The 15,664-nt window shown below is 42.7% G+C and overlaps 1 protein-coding gene across 6 annotated transcripts in view; it reads right to left on the bottom strand.

Moving 5' to 3' along the window:
- Nucleotides 1–15,664, bottom strand: part of STXBP5 (syntaxin binding protein 5) — a 533,536-nt gene that overhangs the window by 139,287 nt on the left and 378,585 nt on the right. For all 6 annotated transcript variants that reach the window (XM_077283080.1, XM_077283076.1, XM_077283078.1 and 3 more), the window contains exon 11: nucleotides 7,711–7,783. In XM_077283080.1, the coding sequence (XP_077139195.1) occupies nucleotides 7,711–7,783 (73 nt within the window). The remainder of the gene's footprint in view (nucleotides 1–7,710; nucleotides 7,784–15,664) is intronic.

Below are 15,664 nucleotides of genomic sequence, written 5' to 3'. Positions count from 1 at the left end.
TGCTGTGCTAGCTTCTCTCCTCCTCTTAATCTTGGTGTGGCTCTGAGTTCAGCTGCTGACATGGATGTCCAGAGCTTGGCTTCCAGTCTGGATCATCTTGCTGCTAGAGTTCAGAGTATTCAGGATTTTGTTGTTCACAGTCCTATGTCTGAGCCTAGGATACCTATTCCGGAGTTGTTTTCTGGAGATAGATCTAGGTTCCTGAATTTTAAGAACAATTGCAAATTGTTTCTTTCTTTGAAACCCCGTTCCTCTGGTGATGCCGTTCAGCAAGTTAGGATTATTATTTCCTTTTTGCGTGGCGACCCTCAAGATTGGGCCTTCGCATTGGCGCCAGGGGATCCTGCATTGCTCAGTGTGGATGCGTTTTTTCTGGCCCTTGGATTGCTCTATGAGGAACCTAATCTTGAGAACCAGGCTGAAAAAGCGTTATTGGCCCTCTCGCAGGGGCAAGATGAAGCAGAGGTGTACTGCCAGAAATTTCGGAAATGGTCGGTGCTTACTCAGTGGAATGAGTGTGCCCTGGCTGCAAATTTCAGAGAAGGTCTTTCTGAAGCCATTAAGAATGTCATGGTGGGGTTCCCTACGCCTGCAGGTCTGAATGAGTCAATGACTCTGGCCATTCAGATTGATCGGCGGTTGCGGGAGCGCAAACCTGTGCACCATTTGGCGGTGTCTTCTGAACAGACACCTGAATCTATGCAATGTGACAGAATTCTGACCAGAAGTGAACGGCAAAATTATAGACGGCAAAATGGGTTGTGCTTTTACTGTGGTGACTCAGCTCATGTTATCTCAGCATGCTCTAAGCGCAAAAAAAAGGTTGATAAATCTGTCACCATTGGTACTTTACAGCCTAAGTTCATTTTGTCTGTTACCTTGATTTGTTCCCTGTAATCTTACCTGGTTAATGCCTTTGTAGATTCAGGTGCTGCCTTGAGTCTGATGGATTGGTCATTTGCCAGGCGCTGTGGTTTTGATTTGGAGCCTTTAAAATTCCCTATTCCACTAAGGGGAATTGACTCTACGCCATTGGCTACGAATAGACCTCAGTACTGGACACAAGTGACCATGTGCATGACTCCTGTTCATCAGGAGGTGATTCGCTTTCTTGTATTGCATAATTTGCATGATGTTGTCGTGTTGGGTCTACCATCGTTGCAGACTCATAATCCAGTCCTGGATTGGAAAGCTATGTCTGTGTCAAGTTGGGGTTGTCAGGGAATTCATGGTGACACTCCTGTGGTGTCAATTGCTTCGTCCACTCCTTCTGAAGTCCCTACGTTTTTGTCAGACTACCAGGATGTATTTGAGGAGCCCAAACTCAATTCTCTACCTCCTCATAGGGACTGTGATTGTGCTATAAATTTGATTCCTGGTAGTAAGTTTCCTAAGGGACGACTTTTCAATTTATCTGTGCCGGAGCATGCTGCCATGCGGAGTTATATAAAGGAGTCTTTGGAGAAGGGACATATTCGCCCGTCCTCTTCCCCTCTTGGTGCGGGATTCTTTTTTGTGGCTAAGAAGGATGGTTCCCTGAGACCTTGTATTGATTATCGCCTTTTGAATAGAATCACGGTCAAATTTCAGTATCCTTTCCCATTGTTAACTGATTTGTTTGCTCGCATTAGGGGGTCTAGTTGGTTCACCAAGATAGATCTTCGTGGTGCGTATAACCTTGTGCGTATAAAACAGGGTGATGAATGGAAAACTGCATTTAATACGCCTGAAGGCCATTTTGAGTACCTGGTGATGCCTTTTGGACTTTCTAATGCTCCTTCAGTCTTTCAGTCCTTTATACACGACATCTTCCGTGAATATCTGGATAAGTTTATGATTGTGTATCTGGATGATATTCTGGTTTTTTCGGATGATTGGGAGTCTCATGTTAAGCAGGTCAGGATGGTCTTTCAGGTCCTGCGTGACAATGCTTTATTTGTGAAGGGCTCAAAATGTCTTTTTGGAGTCCAGAAGATTTCTTTTTTGGGTTTCATTTTTTCTCCTTCTACTATTGAGATGGACCCAGTCAAGGTTCAGGCTATTCATGACTGGACGCAGCTTACATCGGTTAAGAGTCTTCAGAAGTTCTTGGGTTTTGCTAATTTTTACCGTCGCTTCATAGCTAATTTTTCTGGTGTTGTTAAGCCTTTGACGGATTTGACCAAGAAAGGTTCTGATGTGACTAATTGGTCCTCTGCGGCTGTGGAGGCCTTTCGGGAGCTGAAGCGCCGGTTTTCTTCGGCTCCGGTCTTATGTCAGCCAGATGTCTCACTTCCCTTCCAGGTGGAGGTTGATGCTTCCGAGATTGGAGCAGGGTTTGTTTTGTCGCAGAGAAGCTCCGATAACTCTGTGATGAAGCCATGTGCTTTCTTTTCAAGAAAGTTTTCGCCTGCCGAGCGGAATTATGATGTCGGTAATCGGGAGTTGTTGGCTATGAAGTGGGCATTTGAGGAGTGGGGACATTGGCTCGAGGGAGCTAAGCATCGTGTGGTGGTCTTGACTGACCACAAGAATTTGATTTATCTCGAGTCGGCCAAGCGGCTGAATCCCAGACAGGCTCGTTGGTCGTTGTTTTTCTCTCGTTTTGATTTCGTGGTTTCGTACCTGCCTGGTTCGAAGAATGTGAAGGCTGATGCTCTTTCTAGGAGTTTTGTGCCTGACTCTCCTGGAGATTCAGAGCCGGCTGGTATTCTTAGAGAAGGGGTGATTTTGTCTGCCATCTCACCAGATTTGCGACGTGTGCTGCAAGAGTTTCAGGCGGATAGACCTGATCGCTGTCCACCGGAGAGACTGTTTGTCCCGGATAGATGGACCAACAGAGTCATCTCCGAGGTTCATTCTTCGGTGTTGGCGGGCCATCCTGGAATATTTGGTACCAGAGACTTGGTGGCCAGGTCTTTTTGGTGGCCTTCCTTGTCGCGGGATGTGCGTTCCTTTGTGCAGTCTTGTGGAATTTGTGCTCGGGCTAAGCCTTGCTGTTCTCGAGCCAGTGGTTTGCTGTTACCTTTGCCTGTCCCGAAGAGGCCTTGGACGCACATTTCCATGGATTTTATTTCAGATCTCCCTGTCTCTCAGAGAATGTCTGTCATCTGGGTGGTGTGTGATCGTTTTTCTAAGATGGTCCATTTGGTGCCCTTGCCTAAGTTGCCTTCCTCCTCAGAGTTGGTTCCACTGTTTTTTCAAAATGTGGTTCGTTTGCACGGGATTCCTGAGAACATTGTTTCTGACAGAGGATCCCAGTTTGTGTCTAGATTTTGGCGGACCTTTTGTGCTAAATTGGGCATTGATTTGTCTTTTTCGTCGGCCTTCCATCCTCAGACGAATGGCCAAACCGAGCGAACTAATCAGACCTTGGAGACTTATTTAAGATGTTTTGTTTCTGCTGATCAGGACGACTGGGTTACTTTTTTGCCGTTGGCAGAGTTTGCCCTTAATAATCGGGCTAGTTCTGCTACTTTGGTTTCTCCTTTCTTTTGTAATTCGGGGTTTCATCCTCGTTTTTCCTCGGGTCAGGTGGAGCCTTCTGACTGTCCTGGAGTGGATGTTGTGGTTGATAGGTTGTATCAGATTTGGAATCATGTGGTGGACAATTTGAAGCTGTCTCAAGAGAAGGCTCAGCTCTTTGCCAACCGCCGTCGCTGTGTGGGTCCCCGACTTTGCGTTGGGGACTTGGTGTGGTTGTCTTCTCGCTTCGTTCCTATGAAGGTCTCCTCTCCTAAGTTCAAGCCTCGGTTCATCGGTCCTTATAAGATTCTGGAAGTCCTTGGCCCTGTGTCATTTCGTCTGGACCTCCCAGCATCATTTGCTATTCATAATGTGTTCCATCGCTCGTTGTTGCGGAGGTATGTGGTGCCTGTGGTTCCTCCGGTTGAGCCTCCTGCCCCGGTGCTGGTTGAGGGAGAATTGGAATACGTGGTGGAGAAGATCTTGGATTCTCGTATTTCTAGACGGAGGCTCCAGTATTTGGTTAAATGGAAGGGCTATGGTCAGGAGGATAATTCTTGGGTTGTCGCCTCTGATGTTCATGCAGCCGATTTGGTTCATGCCTTCCATGTGGCTCATCCTGATCGCCCTGGTGGTTTTCATGAGGGTTCGGTGACCCCTCCTCAAGGGGGGGGGTACTGTTGTGAACTCTGTGTTCAGGCTCCCTCTTTTGGTCACTGGTGGTATGGTGTGACTTTTGCTTTGGGCTCCCCCTGGTGGCTTTGCCTGTTATCCTGCTGGTCTCTGGCTATCAGCTGGTTCGTTATCCTCTGGGAGGTTCCTATATAGCTCTGTTTTACTTCCACTTGTTGCCGGCTGTCTATGTAATCAGTGCTACTCAGATTCCTTCTGACTACCTTGCTCCCAGTCCATCCAGGATAAGCTAAGTTTTGTTTGCTCATTTTTTGATCAGCAGTCTTTATCATGTTTTCTGTTCCAGCTTGCTAAAATGTAATTCCTTCGCTTGCTGGTTGCTATAGTGGGCTGAGTTTCTCCCCACACACCGTTAGTTGGTGTGTGGGTTCTTGAAATCTCAGGATGGATATTTTGTAAGGGTTTTTTATTGATCGCATAGACCCCTGCTCTATTTTCTGCTTTCTAGTACTAGTGGGCCTCTTTTGCTGAATCTGATTTCATCCCTATGTATGTGCCTTCTTCTTACTTCACCGTCAATATTTGTTGGGGGCTTCTATATCTTTGGGGATTATTTCTCTGGAGGCAAGCGAGGTCTTTCTTTCTCTTTAGGGGTAGCTAGTTCCTCAGGCTGGCTCGAGACGTCTAGGAATTTTTTAGGCACGTTCATCGGCTACCTCTAGTTGTTTTGGATAGGTTCAGATTTGCGATCAGTCCAGTTACCATCTCCCTAGAGCTCGTCCTTAGTTTAATCACTTGCTGATCTATTTGTGATCCTCAGCCACTAGGGATCATAACACCAGACTATGTTATACCAGTATTTCACAAGCTTGTCTAAATGTCATTGAGCAAAAGCTAAACGTGCTTGAACATGCTTTTCGTTCAGCAAAGAAGTCTTTCATGGCGAGCGCACATACAGGTCATGGAGGTTAAGTGTATTACTTATTGTTCTCTTTGAAACAATTGTACCTGCTGATTCCAAGTCTTTCTGAAGCTCTCCACAGAAAGACCTTGGCTCTAGGACAACTCTTCTGATAATTCATTTCACTCTGTCTGAAATCTTTCATGGAGCACCTGGTCGTCGCTGGTTTATGGTAAAATTATGCTATTTCCACTTTTGGATTATGCCCCAACAGTGATCACTGGAACCTTCAGTAGTTTAGACATTTTTCTGCAACCAATGCCATCAGTATGTTTTGTAACAATAAGGTTGGAAAGGTCTTGACATAGCTCACTGGTTTTACCCATCATGAGATTTTTCGTGTGTGGCATCTTGGTAATGAGACACCTTTTTTATAGTCCATCAGTCGAACAAGATGATATTTTCCACTAAGTGACAGGATTGTTTTCTAACCATCGATAGATTTCAGCTGGTGTCATGACTTTCCATGGCTTTTTGCACCTCTTTTTCTTCTTGTGTTCAATACCTTTTCCCTGTGTCATTTCTCATTATTACACAACTTAATTTATGGCCCTCTATGGTTTGATTTCTTTTCCAGTGTGGATTGGATAAGTTGTAACAGACATGTAGTGAGCATGTCATTTCAACAGCACCTTCAGAAATATATTTACTTGGAAAATTGGTGATCTGTTCAATACTTACAGCCGTGACCGAAAATGTTGCGACCTTTTAAATTGTTCCAGAAAATTTAGTATTTCTCCCTAAAAATTATTGCAATTACATGTTTTGTTATACACATGTTTATTTCCTGTGTGTTTTGAAACAACACAAAAACAGTGAAAAAGAGGCAAATTGGACACCACTTCACACAAAACCCCAAACATGGGCTGGAAAAAATTGTTGCCACCTTTCCAAAAATGTGGGTAAACAACTTTTTTTCAAGCATGTGATGCCAGTTCAAACTTAGCTGTGGTAAGTAACAGTTATGGGGAATATGAAATCACACCTTAAACCAAATAAAAAGGGGAGAAGTTGACTCAGCCTTTGCATTGTGTCACACTAAGCATGGAGAACAGAGAAGAGAAGCAAAATTGTTGAAAAATATCACCAATGTCAAGGTTACAAGTTCAACTCCAGAGATCTTGATGTCCAGGGTGCGCAACATAATCAAGAAGTTTACAGCCCATGGCAATGTAGCTAATCTGCCTGGATGTGGACGGAAGAGGAAAATCGATGAAAGGTTGAAACGGAGGATAGCCCGGCTGGTGGATACGCAGTCCCAATCAAGTTCCCCAAAAAATTCAAGTTGTACTGGATGCTCAGGGTGCATCAGTGACAGCACGAACTACCTGTCAACATTTGAATGAAATTAAATGCTATGGCAGGAAATACAGATATAAAAACGCTAGATATTGAGTAAGCCAAAATCCTTCTGAGAAGGCGCCTTGTGGACAGAGGAGACCAAGATGGAGCTTTTTGGTAAAGAGCATCATTCTGTTTACAAAAAACGGAATGAGGCCTACAAAGAAAAGAACATAGTACCTACAGTCAAATATGGAGGAAGTTTAAATATGTTTTGGTGTTGTTTTGCTGCTTCTGGCACTGTGTGCCTTGACTGTGTGCAAGGCATCATGAAATTTGAATATTACCAAAGGTAATTTTGGGTTGCAATGTGTTATCCAGTGTTAGAAATCTGGGTTTGTGTCCTAGCTCATGGGTTTCCAGCAGGACAATGACCCCAAACATACTGCAGGAAGCACCCAGAAATGGATGGAAACAAAGCGCTGGTGAGTTCTGAAGTCGCCAGCAATCAGTCCAGATCTATATTCCATAGAAAACCTGTGGAGAGATCTTAAAATTGGGAGGAGGCACCCTTCAAAGATTAGAAACCTGGAGCAGTTTGCAAAAGAAGAGTGGTCCAAAATTCCAGTTGAGTAGTGTAAGAAGCTTGTTGGTAGTTATGGGAAGCAATTGATTGCAGCTACTTATTCCAAAAGGGTGTGCAACCAAATATTAAGTTGAGGGTGCCAACAATTTTTTCCATCCCATTTTTGGGTGTGTATGTGAAATTATGTGCTGTTCCAATACACACAAAGGAAATAAACAGGTGTATAACAAAACGTGTAATTGTAATAATTTTTTGGGAGAAATACTTCATTTTCTGAAACAATTTCAAGGGTGCTAACACTTTCTGCCATGATTGTATTTCACCGACTGTATGGACCCTAAGTAACAATTAGACATGAGCAAATATCTTCAGCTCCCTCCTTATTCGGCAAGCTATAGCACTTTCCGAAGAAGCTGCAGTGGGAACCCGGATACTTGGAGTGCTCCGATAATCAGGTGCCCGGCGCTGCAGCTGAATGTGTCACGGCTGTGTGACCGTCACAACACATGCATGGAGAGCTACGCATCACTATTGTCACAGCGCCCTCCTGCAAGTCTAAATTGTCACTGTAGTTTCTGTCATGACTTCATTAATGCCATGTACTAAACATGAAGTTCAGTTTTTTATTTCTAGAAAACAATATGGCAAGTTCCAATATACTGTTGTCATCTGTCAATAGAAACTGCATATCACTATGATCGATTTTAGGCATCTATGAAATTGATTACATGGCCACACATTCATGTCCACGCAATAGGTGGCATCTACAGGTAAAGGCCAATGGTGGAAGTAAATAAAATCTTACCCATTTTGTGCAAGGTCTATAACTACTAAATCTTGTTCTAAAAGCACAACCACAGCATAGGGCTCCTGGAAATCTAGGAAGATAAAATAGTTAATTAAGTATTGATAAATGATTAGAAATTATTACAATTATAAAAAGTTTTCATACAAAAAGAAAAAAGTAATTTAAATGTAAGGATATTGCAAGATGAGAGAGTCCCCCATTCAGGAACCTCATTGTCACAGCCTGGCTCTGAAGGACCCAGTGTCATCCAACCGATTTCAAAAGCCTTGTGTGATGCTTCATTTCACCTATGATGGCACTTCAGGGGAATTTCTCCACAGTTGCAGTGTGATAACCTGAGATCTGCTCATTAACAAAAACCCTTCTAACAGAAACAAATAGTTCAAGAACCTCTTTAAAGGGGATATCCAGGGCTTTAAAAACCAAAACAAATGTGACTAAGCACTAACAGGCATTGCTACTTTTATCTGTGTGTTGTGCCTGGCGCCGTTCTCTGCTGTCACAGAGCAGTCATAGTCTTCCGCTGACATCATGTCAACAGAGCGGCAGTTTGCTTTCCTGTTGAAAGGTCAGGACTAGTGGTGTCATGCTGACTGATAGCAAGCTCGCCACTACCTAATTGGGGGAACTGGCTGACAATCATCATGACTCCAGTAGTCCCCCCTGTCAACAATGTGAGAAATTGCTGCTGTGTAGACTGGGAGAAGTTGAATCTTTTGCAGGAGCAGTTAATGACCTGTGTCTGGTATAACAGGCAGGTAGTTTTACTCAGCAACTACATGCTTTTTTTTTTTTTTTTTTAAGTCCTGGATATACCGTTTAACCCCTTAATGACAGCCAATACGTCTTTTAACTGACCTGAGATATAAGAGAATAGCCTCCCCATACAGGTGACAATCCAGGAGCTGTCGGTTGTGCACTATAGCTGACACCTTGCTGCATCAGCCACGATCAGTGTTTGCACTGTCCAAATTTGTTTAACCCCTCAGATGCTGCTGTCAATAGTGACTACATCATTATAAATGGTTAACAGAGTGTGGGGGCTTCCTCTTCATCCCAATTGGTGCCCTCAGATCATGATTTTGTGGTCCTGATGTTTGCCATGGCAAGTCACGACCAAATAGCGGCCTTAGAGTATGACGGCTGTAATATTCTGTTCAGAAGTTAGAGGCATTTAGGTGGTAAAAATACATATTTTCATTTCTGTCATGCCACCTTGCATTAATTCCTGAAAAGCACCTGAAGGGTTAATAAACTACCTGACAGCAGTTTTCAATATGTCAGGGCGTGCGATTTTTAAAATGGTATAATTTGGGTGTGTTTCCCAATATATGGGACCCCTAAAGGCACTTCAAACATGGATTAGCTCCCTAAAAAAAAAAAAAAATTGTAACTTTCCTTGAAAAAATGAATTATTACTGCTACATTTTTAAACCTCCTAAAATGCTAACAAAATAATAGAACATTTTACAAATAGTGCTGATGTAAAGCCGACATGTGGGAAATGTTATTTATAAATGTCTTGTGTGGTATGATTATCTGAATTAAAGGGATAATCATTAAAAGTTTGAAAATTGCTAATTTTTTAACATGTTTCTCAAATTTTGATATTTTTTTTTTTATCAACAAACACAAAACATATCGACCTAAATTTACCAATATCATAAAGTATAATGTGTCAGGAAAAAAACACTCTCGAAATCACTGGGATTTGTTGAAGCATTCCAGAGTTATTACCACATAAAGTGACACTGGTCAGATTTCAAACATTTGGCTCCGTCACTAAGGGGTTAAGGTTATATTGACATATAGAGGTTACACACAAGTTTTAGACATTGAACATCATGAGACATTCCAATACACAACTTCTCCCCCAAACTCTTCACTGCTATAGCGCTGAGTCTTTGGTGGTTTTGGCTGTTTTTTCGCTCAATATCTTTAAGTGAGGATGGACTATAGAAGACGGCCGCAGCCAATCATTGCCTCACTTCTGATGCTAGTTGGTATTGCATGTGTCCAATGAAGCCAATAATTGGTTGTCCAGGCAGGGCCGGCTCTAGGCGTTCATGGGCCCCGGGCAGAAGAGTCTCAGTGCGCCCTTTTAACACATACCACGATTCATGATGCATAGATACGGCAGAAAAATATAGGTATAGTACAATGCCAAAGATTTCACTTCTTACATTACACGAGTGTCATCTATTGTACATTCTACAATAGATCAGAAACTGGACAGTATAGTCCTCCATACAGTAATATGGGCACCACATAGTGCTCCATACAGAATGAGCACCATATATTGCTCTGTACAGTATTATGGGCACCACATAGTGCTCCATACAGAATAATGAGCCTCATATATTGTGCCATACAGCATATAAAGGGCCCCATATAATTCTCATCCATACAGTATAATGGACGCCATTTAATTCTCCATACAGTATATGATGGGCCCGATATATTGCTCCATATATAATGGACCCCATATAATGCTCCATACATAAAGAGCCTCATATATTGCTCCATACAGTATATGATGGGCCCCATATAATGCTCCATATATAATAGGCCCCATATAATGCTCAATACAGTACAAGGACCCGATATATTGCTATATATAATGGGCCCGATATATTGCTATATATAATGGGCCCCATATAATGCTCCATACTGTATATGATGGGCCCCATATATTGCTCCATATATAGTGGGCCCCATATAATGCTTCATACAGTATATAATGGGCCCAATATATTGCTCCATATATAATGGGCCCCATATAATGCTGCAGTTATGATCGACCCATATATTGCTCCAGTTATGATGGGCTCCATATATTGCTCCAATATATATTGTGCCCAAATAATGCGAAACCCCCCCTGAAATACTCACATCTCTTCGCTGGCCACTGCTCTGCTCCAGACTCCTCAGCGTCACCATCTCCCCGCTCTCTGCATTGTGACTGTCAGGCCGGCGTCACACTAGCGAGTTTTATGGACGTATGAGCGCAGAAAATACATCCGTAAAATACGCATAACACACGGCCCAATGATTGTCTATGTCCCAGCTCCTGTCAGCCGTATTTTACGGATCCGTATTATACGGTCTTCTACGGCCGTACAAAATCGCAGCATGCTGCGTTTGTCACCGTATTGCGCAAAAAAAATCGCCAATGAAAGTCTATGGTGGCGAGAAAAATACGGATTACACACGGACCAGCAGTGTGACTTGGGAGAAATACGCACAAGTGTTATAGAGAAAAGCCGGTAATTCAATTGCCGGCTTTTCATTTCTCCTTCACAAACCCGACATGATATGAGACATGGTTTACATACGGTAAACCATCTCATATCCCTTTTTTTTTTGCATATTCTACACTACTAATGTTAGTAGTGTGTATGTGCAAAATTTGGGCGCTGTAGCTTGTAAAATAAAGGGTTAAATGGCGGAAAAAATTGGCGTGGGCTCCCGCGCAATTTTCTCCGCCAGAGTGGTAAAGCCAGTGACTGAGGGCAGATATTAATAGCCTAGAGAGGGTACATGGTTATTGCACCCCCCCCCCCCCCCCCCGGCTAAAAACATCTGCCCCCAGCCACCCCAGAAAAGGCACATCTGGAAGATGCGCCTATTCTGGCACTTGGCCTCTCTCTTCCCATTCCCGTGTAGCGGTGGGATATGGGGTAATGAAGGGTTAATGTCACCTTGCTATTGTAAGGTGACATTAAGCCACATTGATAATGGAGAGGCGTCAATTATGACACCTATCCATTATTAATCAAATAGTACGAAATGGTTAATAAAACACACACACATTATTTACAAGTATTTTAATGAAATAAAGACACAGGTTGTTGTAATATTTTATTATACTGGTAATCCACCTGAAGACCCTCGTTCTGTAACAAAGGAAAAATAAAAAAACAACAATATTTCATACCTTCCGTCGCTCAGGGCAAGTCCCACGAAGTAAATCCATCTGAAGGGGTTAAATCATTTTACAGCCAGGAGCTGTGCTAAAGCAGTGCTCGTGCCTGTAAAAACCCCGTGGAATGAATGGAAAGCAGGGTGACCTGTAGTTACCTTGAGTCGCGGTGAGGCGCCCTCTGCTGGATGTCCTCATATGAACTCGAGCGTGGGAACTTTTACCAGGCTCCAGTTCATGAGGACATCCAGCAGAGGGCGCCTCACCGCAACTCAAGGTAACTACAGGTCATTCCCCTGCAATCCATTCATTCCCGGGGGTTTTACAGCCACGAGTAGGGTTGAGCGAAACGGATCGGTCATTTTCAAAAGTCGCCGACTTTTGGCAAAGTCGGGTTTCGTGAAACCCGACCCCAGCGTGGGATCGGCCACACGGTCGGCGATTTTCACGCCAAAGTCGCGTTTCATATGACGCTTTCCCCGCCATTTTTTTCAGCCAATGAAGGAGTGTGTGCAGCGTGATGACATGGGTTCCGGCTCGCTTTGTGCGGCGTCACAAGGGGTAAAAGCGCCATCTTAACGTTTGGGATATAGCGATTCCCACAGTGAAATACAAATTTTGCAGGGACGGAGGAGAGAGAGGAGAGAGAGAGAGAGAGAGAGAGAAAAAAAAAAAAATAAAAAAAATAAAAAAAAATCAATCCCCATTGACTTGCATTGGGTTTCGTATTTCGGTCGGCCCCCCGACTTTTCACAATAATCGGCCGATTTCACACGATCCGACTTTCGAGACAGTCGGGTTTCACGAAACCCGACTCGATCCTAAAAAAGCAAAACTCGCTCAACCCTAGCCACGAGCACTGCTTTAACAGAGCTCCTGGCTGTAAAATGATTTAACCCCTTCAGATGGATTTACTTAGTGGGACTTAACCTGAGCGACGGAAGGTATGAGATATTGTTGAGTTTTTATTTTTCCTTTGTTACAGGACGAGGGTCATCAGGTGGATTACCAGTATAATAAAATATTACAACAACCTGTGTCTTTATTTCATTAAAATACTTTTAAAAAATGTGTGTGTGGTTTATTAACAATTTCGTACTATTGGATTAATAATGGATAGGTGTCATAATTGACGCCTCCATTATTAATCTGGCTTAATGTCACCTTACAATAGCAAGGTAACATTAACCCTTCATTACCCCATATCCCACTGCTACACGGGAGTGGGAAGAGAGTGGCCAAGTGCCAGAATAGGCGCATCTTCCAGATGTGCCTTTTCTGGGGTGGCTGGGGGCAGATGTTTGTAGCCAGGGGGGGCCAATAACCATGGACCCTCTCTAGGCTATTAATATCTGCCCTCAGTCACTGGCTTTACCACTCTGGTGGAGAAAATTGCGCGGGAGCCCACGTCAATTTTCTTCCACCATTTAACCCTTTATTTTACAAGCTACAGCACACAAATTTTGCACATACACACTACTAACATTAGTAGTGTGGAATATGCAAAAAAAAAAGGGATATGAGATGGTTTACTGTATGTAAACCATGTCTCATATCATGTCGGGTTTGGGAAGGAGAAATGAAAAGCCGGCAATTGAATTACCGGCTTTTCACATATCTCGTGCTGAATTAAATATAAATACAGTATATATATGTGTGTGTGTGTGTGTGTCTCAATGACATTATATATATATATATATATATATATATATATATATATATATATATATATATATATATATATATATTTATTATATAAACACACACACACATATATACATACTGTATATATATATATATATGTTTTAATGAACATTTGAGCACATGAATCCATTAGATGTCGGTTTTGCAAGCCTGCGAGAAAATATCGCAGTTCGGATGCCATACGGATTACATACGGAGGATGCCATGCGCAAAATACGCTGACACACCCTGCCTACGGATGACATACGGATCACTATTTTGGGAACTTTTCTGTGTATTACGGCCGCAAAAAACGGACCGTATTGTCTTATGCCTAGTGTGACGCCGGCCTCACAGTGAGGAGATGTGTTAGACGCCGGAGTGCAGGAATGGGGAGAGATAAGTTTTACAAGTACCGGGACCCTTGCACGTGTGTTGACACCAGCCCCGACTCCAGGGTCACTTTTTTTTTTCTTGATTCCAAAAACCCCTTTTGTGTAGCTGCCATACCCTATATGTCTTGATAATGGGCAGAGCAAGTCTGCATAATGTCTTTACTACTTTAATACCCCTGCAACGTAGCAGATCAGATTGCAGAAAGCCAACACATTAGGTATTAGCAAGCACATAATAGGAATTAGTTCAATAGGTCATTTAATGATCCATTACATCGTAATTTATTTTACCCTCAAAACCGCATACACAGAGCGCAATTTTGCCCACATAAACACAACCTCATACAGTCAGGTCAGTGAAAAGATTACGGCTGCTAAAAAGCACTTCATTTTATTTCAGTTTCTCGATGCCTCCATGTTAATGGCCCGTGTATAGACGACAACAGTAAAAACGATCATCGTGGTCACCATTAGATGGCTCCATAGTGCTGTGTGTGACAGTCATGCTTCCACAGGAGGGACAGCGCTGAACAGCGCGTTTAATAATGGTCTAGGAATCACCTCATGCTATATTTTTGTTGATTTCATATTAAGTTATGTTATAATTATCATGCAAGAAAATTGCCTAAGTACCAAACTCTACTATTAAACAGACGTGTAGTCAATTGTATCGTCTTTACATACGTCACGGCTATTCTCATCTTCTGATAGTTATTTCCAGTAAGGCTACTTTCACACATCCGTTTTTTGCCGTCAGGCTCAATCCGGCGAATTCTAAAAAAAAAAACGGATCCGTCGCAGATTGTGGAAAAACTGATGCGACGGATCCGTTTTTTTGATGGATCCGACTGGCTTATCCAGCTAATTGGATCCCCCCAAAAATTGGAGCATGCTCAGTTAAAAAAAAAATGGAATCCATCGCCAGATTCCGTCATTTGACGGATCCGGCACCCATAGGCTTCCATTCTAGCAAAAGCCAGAAGGCACCGGATCCGGCGCTGTCCAGTTTTTCGCCGCAGACAAAAAATGTTACTGTGTATGTTTTTTCCCCAGACGCCGGAAATCCAATTTTCGCTGACGAAAAATGGACAAAACGTTAGGCCACCTGGCGCAATCCGATGCTAATATAAGGCTATGAGAAAAAAACGGATCTGACTGCAAATTTTGTTGGATCTGTTTTTTTCAAAATTCGCTGGATTGACCCTGACGGCGAAAACCTGATGTGTGAAAGTAGCCTAAGAAATCACATACAGGATATGGCAAGAAGTACATGGACACCTGATCCTCACATGGTTAGGAGCTTATTGGACATTCAATTCAACATCCATGTACTTTAATATGGAGCTCATCCCTTGACAGCTTCCATTCTTCTGAGGATTTCTGGAAGATACTGGAGCTTATTGGAAGGAAGTTTTCCTCGTTCATCCAGATAAGCATTTGTGAGGTCAGTTAGGCCAAGAGGTCCAGGCTCGCAATCACCATTCTAATTAATCCTAAACTTGCCCGGGTATATGCACATACCTCTTCATATGGCTTCTTTGGTGGAATCAAACTATCAGAAAACATTTCTATGTAATAACTTGCTGTGCATTGGTCGTCTTAACTGCTTCAAGTTAAAGGAAGTGACATGTCCATTCTTCTGGCATTCTCAGCTTGGAAAATACTCTGTACTTTACAACATACGTTAAGTCAATGGAAAAGCTCAAAAGACTCAATTAAGAAATCTGGATTTTTTTTGCAGCGTTTTGACATCGTTGCTGTTTAAACCACTAAAGGTTTCTTATTTAACCCACAGGTGGTAAAAAAAAATAAAAAAAACAGAAAACGGCTCAGGAAGTGAAAGAAAACATTAAGAAAAAGATTCTAGAGGGGAAAAAAGCCATGCCAGAGTATTTTTAAGTGTCTTCTGTTTGAAAAATTCAAGTACACCAGAGTTTAAAACAGGTGGCGT

The sequence above is a fragment of the Ranitomeya variabilis genome, chromosome 2, assembly GCF_051348905.1.
Source record: "Ranitomeya variabilis isolate aRanVar5 chromosome 2, aRanVar5.hap1, whole genome shotgun sequence".
NCBI lineage: Eukaryota > Metazoa > Chordata > Amphibia > Anura > Dendrobatidae > Ranitomeya > Ranitomeya variabilis.
The sequence above is the reverse complement of the archived record's forward strand: the minus strand, read 5'-3'. Positions and strand labels throughout refer to the sequence as shown.